General features: G+C 51.7%; 1 protein-coding gene across 2 annotated transcripts in view; it reads right to left on the bottom strand.

The window, feature by feature from the left end:
* FGD1 (FYVE, RhoGEF and PH domain containing 1) overlaps window positions 1–5,932 on the bottom strand; it is a 41,018-nt gene extending 35,086 nt beyond the window's left edge. For both annotated transcript variants that reach the window (XM_042974634.1, XM_007089432.2), the window contains exon 1: window positions 5,506–5,932. In XM_042974634.1, the coding sequence (XP_042830568.1) occupies window positions 5,506–5,812 (307 nt within the window). In that variant the 5' untranslated portion in view covers window positions 5,813–5,932. The remainder of the gene's footprint in view (window positions 1–5,505) is intronic.
* Window positions 5,933–6,438: the final 506 nt, after the last annotated feature.

The following is a 6,438-nucleotide window of genomic DNA, read 5'->3' on the forward strand; positions in this document are numbered from 1 at the left end:
CAGGGACAGAGGCACCTGAAAGGGCCAAGGAAAGGCGTGCCAATCATCTGCAACCTGGGAACTGCAATTCTTTTAGTCCAGTCAGGGAAGTCCTTTTCCCAGCTATCCAGAGTCTTTATATTTTGTTGTGTTTGTTGGGAAGGCCTCAGCTGACTGAACCAAATCTGGGTCTTTTCCCAGACATTCCCCTGGAATCCTAAACTGCTGCTCTTCAAAAATCCCCAGCAGAGCCCACCACCCCTCCTGTCATGAGCCCCCTCTTGTTTCCATAAGCGACCTCCTTCTATGGCCTCACAGGATGCCTTCAAAATGGAGAACATGGAGGGAGCCACAAGAATTTACTTTACGAATGTTTCATTTGCTTTTAAGGAGTATTCCCTGAGTTCTTTGCAACAGCAAATATATGTGAAATGGGCCTCAGCTTTATGCAAATGTGCTTTAAAAACTCCTCCCCCTCCCCAAGGCATTTCTAAGGCAACATTTGGTCAGGTAATGAATGATCCAACTGGGTGTGGATCATAGATAGTGGATCACTATCTATGTCTTCAGGGATGGGATTGGCCCCAGAACCCCACACACTTTTCCCCATGAGCTGCTTTGTGATCCATGGTATGCATTGGTGGTGGGAATTCCCAAATATATATTGCCCAGACCTCTCTCTTCTGAGCTTTCCAACCCTCCATCCAAATGTCTGCTGGCCACTTCCACCTGGATGTCCCCCAAAGCCTTTCAAACTCAGTATCTTCCATCAAACCTGCTCCTTCTCTTGCATGTAGATGGCCTCCCCACCACCCATTGGGCCACTGTAGTTGGTTTCAGACAAGAACACACAAACTCATCCTGGATTTTTCCTTCTTCCTTGGCCTCTACATCCAAGCCACCACCAAGGTCTGTTCATGTTAGCACCTAAATATCTCTCTGATCTTATTGTTTTTACCTGCCACCACTCTAAACCAAACTATAATTGCCTGTAACTGGGATGACTGCGTATCATCTCTGCTCCCATTCTTGTGCCCCTACCATCCACTCTCCACAAGTAGCTATGGGGATCTCTCAAACACCTACATCTGAGCACATCATTCCTCTGCTTAATAAACCCTTCAATGGTTCCCCTTTGCCCTAGGATAAAGTCCCTTTCCCAGGCATATCCCTTACTCCTCTCAACACCAGTCCCAGTTCCCAGGATGCCCCATGTCTCAGTGCCTTTGCTCCTACTGAAATTCTTACCTTAACTGCACTTCATGTTCCTCTTAGCTCTACAAACCTTGCTGACACTCCCTAGAGCTCTTCCTTTGGGCCAGGCCCTGTGATGGGTACTTCTGATGCCTGTTTCCTCTGCCTAGAGTCCCAAAACTGCAACTGCTTTCCAGCTTGAAGTGCCAGATGGCAGCAATTCATGAGAGCTAAGCATAGATGGTAAACTGAGGCAGCCGGTATTTGTGTGTATGTGAGTGAGGGGCTGACTCACTCCCTTTAGCTTAGATCCCGTGCCTTCCTTTGGGGTTGGGAAAGAGGGAGGTAGGCCCATATAGGGTCCTGAGGAGAGGGCCTTAGTAGGGGAGGCCAATGCATTCTCCAGGCCTTAATCAGGCTGACTCACTGTAGGACCATGAGTAAACTGCCTCTCTGAGCCTCTACTACCTCTACTAAAAATCAGTTCCCACTCTAGACTGTGCATCAGAATCACCTGGGGAGTTTTAAATAGATTCCTGGATTGCAACTCCAAGATTCTGGGGCTCTGAGGTGGAGTCTGGGAATCAGTTATTTTTTCAAAGTCAATAAGGGATTCTGATTTTCACCCAGTTTGGGAAACCCAGAACCAGATGGTGTCTAGGGCCCTTTCCAGCTCCAATTCTAACTCTTGGAGTCTCTGATGATGCCCTAGACTCCAAATTAGAAGAAGCCAGCCTTCTTGCTGCCCCTCTCAATTGGCTTAGTTCTTTACTACCCATGAAAAGACTCTTATATCAGGTGCAACTGTTTTGACTGAGACACAGGCCCCAAGCTACTCCCCACATTGCATCTGGAAGGATATTCCAGGCTTCAAACCTAGAATAGGGTAGGGTTTCCCCCAAATCTCTGTGAGCACACCTACAGCTGGAAACTCTCTCAAAACCCTCTCTGGTATCTCACTGGGTTATCTCAGTAACCCAATTAGGCCTTAGGTTTTATCAACCTGGAAAATGGGTATAAAAACGATCGCCCCTTTCCCTACCAAGAATCAGGGTAACTAAAAGAGAAAGCACTTTGAAGTAATTGAAGGTTTTTCACGTGGATAAGATGTGACTATAGTTGACCCTTGAACAGCACGGTATGAACTGCACAGGTTCACTTACATATGGATTTTTTTTTATAAATACAATACAGTCCCATAAATGTATTTCCTCTTCTTTATGATTTTAATAACATTTTATTTCCTCTAGCTTACTTTAAGCATACAGTATATAATACATATACAAAAAGATGTGGGAATTGACTGTTTATGTTATTGGTAAGGATTCTGGTCAAAAGTAGGCTATTAATAGTTATGTTTTTGGGGAGTCAAAAGTTATACATAGATGTTTGGCTGTGCAAGTAGGGGTATGGGGCTTGGTGCCCCTAACCCCCACATTGTTCAAGAGTCAGTTGTATTATTTTAAAAAGCACCACCCTCCCCCGATGGTCCACTGGCCCCTAAGGATAGTGATTCAATAAAGGCCTCAGCAGTCTGAGGGAGGAAGTCAGCAGGCACACAGAAATCTTAACATGTCTAGAATGTTTCAACCCTTTAATTGAGAGGACTCTCTTTCTTTCTTTTTCTTTCTTTTCTTTCTTTCTTTCTTTCCTTCCTTTCTCTCTCTCTCTCTCTCTCCCTCTCTCTCTCTCTCTCTCTCTCTCTCTCTCACACACACACACACACACACACACACACTGCAACCACCAACCCTGCGCTTCTTGGGCCAATTATAGGCGAGTCCTGTAGAGAGAGAAGCAAGTCACTTGTGCCTACCCCTGGGCAGGCTGGGCAGTGGGGGAGGCGGGCCTCTCACACCCCATGCTGCTGTGAATCACATGACCCAGCGCCTGCTTTGCCAGGGCCTGAGTAATTCCTCCGCCTCCTCTTCAGAAGGTTTTTCTCTCTTTTTTTAAATTTTATTTTATTCTGCAAGCTTCTCATCAGTATCTCATAGACTCCCCATGGCATTCTCTAGATGAGGAAATTGAGGCTCAGATAAGGGAACTCACTCAGTGTCACACAGTGAGTCAGCTAGGAATGGTTGGATGGGAAGTCAGGTCTTTCCCTGACACTTTTTATCATGTAGTATATAAAAAGACACCTACACAGGCAGGGAGTTCATTGGGAAAAAGGATCCTGGAAACTTTTTTGCTCTTTTGGGCAGGAGGGGAATAGTTCAGGATGGGTATTGTGATTGGTAATTAGTAAGGATTGGTGGAGTGGGAAGGCAACTCAGAATCACCACCATGTATCAATCAGAGGTTATTGACCAAGGGTCTAGACACTGCCCAGCTACTTACTCCCAGACCAAGAGCATCTAGAGGGCAGGAATTCAGTTGTCCTTCTCTAAGCCTATAGTTACTGAGGGCTTATTATACGCTCCCTTCATGTCTGTTCAGGCATTTGTTCAACAAGGATTTATTAAGCACCTACTGTGTGTTAGGCACTGCACTAGTCACTGGGGATACAACAGTGAACAAAACAGATACAATCCCCTTGCCCTCACAGAACTCACATTCTAGTGGAGGAAGATGGGCAATAAACAAGTAGACACAATAAGATAATTTCAGACTGTACTAAGTGCAAGGATGGAGCACACAGGCAACTGTGATGGAGACTCACAAGTGTTCCCCCCCACACACACACACAAAGTGGTCAGGGAAAGTCTCTCGGAGGAGGTGACATCTGAGCTGAGACCTGAAAGATGAGGAACAAGCCAGATGGAGAGCAGGGGGAAGAGCTGCCAGGCAGAGGGAAAAGAAGATGCAAAGACCCTGAGGTGGGAGTCCTTCTGGCATGTTTCGAGATCTGAAAGGAGGTGCTACAGTAAAGTGGGTGAGTAGCCTGCTCCATACAGCATCTGTCAAGGGGTATTTGGAAAGCCAGCAGGAGCAACATGCAGGGCAGGGTGTTAAAGGCCTCTTATCAGTTGGATATCTCCAGCCCACGAAGAGGAAGCCCCTGGAAACTCTCAGAGGTTCCATAACTAGCCCAAGGTCACAACACAGTAAGGGGCATGTCTTTCCAGTGCTTTATGCTTCACTACTGCTAACTGTGCTGGGCCATAGTCCCAGAGACCTATGGAGCCTGGGATATGAGCCCTGGGGGGTCCCAGAGACTCAGCAGCTCTGTCAGTGTTGCCCAGTGGAAGGCAGACTAGAAATAACACTGCTCTTTCTCTGTGGCTCCTGGGCTCAGGTCCACATGGGGATGTCCCCAGATGGGGGAAGCCATGCTGGACTCCTTGGACACTCAGGTCTGTGCAGTTCAGAGGCCTCTCCAGGCAACAGCCTATGGCCCCAGCCTCACCTAGAGCTGCTCCACCTCTGCAAATCCAAGTTCAAGCATCCTGGTTTCTCTTCACAACCATCCTTGAAGCCCTGCAGCTCTACAGCTCTGCTACAACTGGCTTCTGCTCCCACCCCTTCTGCTGTCTCCTTACCTAGCAGCCCTTCCAGCCCTCCCCTCCAGGTTGACCCCCAAGGCCCACCTCTTTCACCTATCTCTCTCATCAGCACCTTCTACTCCCTCCTTCCCTTGTCCTCCCGCCACACACACCTTGGCAAAACCCCAACCTTGGATCAATCCACCATCCCTCTTTTTTTTTTTTCCACTCATACTCCAGAGCTGCTGAGCTGCTGAACAGTACAGAAGAAAATCACATAAGCAGAAGGCTTGGCATTTACTTTCATGGTCTCCAACCTCAGTTTGGGGAAAGAGAAAGACCACAGACTTTGTACTCAAATATATCTGGTTTTGAATCCTGGCTCCATACTAGCTGTGGGACCTTGGGCAAGTTACTCAACTTCTCTGGGCTTCAGTTTCCTACCCTACAAAATGATACCTACTTCACAGGAGGCTCCTGAAGATGAAATGAGAATCCATGTAAAGCACCCAGCCCAGTGCTTGGCACAATGTAAGCGCTTGGCAAATGGGAGACTCCTCTCCTATTCCCCCAAACACTGTTCCCCCCAACCAAATTCCCCTTACTCCCTTGCAATCCTGCCCGTTTTTCTTGGGAGTGCTCCCTCTCCCATTAGTCTCAGCGGATAGAAGATAAGGGGGTGGGAAGGGTTGAGGGGGCAAGGGGACAGAGAGAGAAGACCGCGGGTAGAGGTTGAAAGGACTGGACGGAAGAGGAGCGAGGGAAGGGGGTGGGGGTTGAGAAGACTCGAAGGGCCAGGGTGAGCGGGTCAGCCCCGAGGTGGGGCTTAGAGGGCCCGAGAACAAGAACCCTCTTCCAGTACCAGGCCCGTGGCCCGGGCTCCCATGCTCTCTCGATCACTCACCAGGCCGGGGCTGTGAACCCTCCAGGTGGTAGGAGAAGCGTAGGGCCCTGTGGTGCTGTGGACTGGGGCCGCAGGGTAAGACCCGGGGGCCTGGAACAGCGCCCAGGCTGGCGTCCGATGGTCCGGCAAACTGGGGATCCAGGGGGCCGCCGAGAGCCGAGCCTGAGCCCCTAAGCACGGGCAGTCCGGGCTCAGAGGCTCCAGGGTCCGTGTCGGCAGTGACCAGAGGAGCGGCGCCGGGGAGGTTCGTGGTTGGATGTTCGGGCTCCGAAGGCCCGGCACCCCCCGGGGCTCGGTGGCCATGCATGGTCCGGGCCTGGGCGCGGGGCCCGGGCTCCCCGCTTGGCTCCAGCTCCTGGGGCGGAGGCGCAGGCGGAGGAGGCCGGGCGCCCGGCGAAGCGGCGGCCTCAGACTCGGGGGGCGGGGCTGCGGGCTCAGCCCCACTGCGGAGACTTAAGCCCCCGGCCCCGGCCCGGGCCAGCAGCCTTGGCAGCAGTGGCAGTACCAGCAGCAGCAGCAGCCACCGCTGCTGCCGTGCCAGGCATCTCCGGCCCGGGCCCCGCGCGGGGATTGGGCTCGGCGAGGCCGGGGGCCCGCTGAGGAGCGCTTGTCTATGCGGCTGCGGCTGGGTGAGGGTCGGTGGGCTGCGCTCGGCGCGGGCTCTCTTGAAGAGGCGAACCACTTCCGTGGCCCCGGGGCGAGCGGTCAGTCTGTTTAGAGTGCGGGGTCTCTTTCTCCCCGAATGGGAATCGATCTGGGCTCTTCTGACTGGTCGGAAAGGGTTCTTCCTCCCGCCGCAGCGGAGGCTGGGGGGCGGAGGGGAAGGGAAGGGAGGGCAGGACAGGGGAGGGAGGGAGGAGAGGACAGCGGTGGCGGGGGGCGCGCGTGTGCGTCGCGCGCTTAGGCTGCGGGGCTCGCCCTCAGCCAATCCCT

This window comes from Panthera tigris, chromosome X, assembly GCF_018350195.1.
Source record: "Panthera tigris isolate Pti1 chromosome X, P.tigris_Pti1_mat1.1, whole genome shotgun sequence".
Classification (NCBI taxonomy): Eukaryota; Metazoa; Chordata; class Mammalia; order Carnivora; family Felidae; genus Panthera; species Panthera tigris.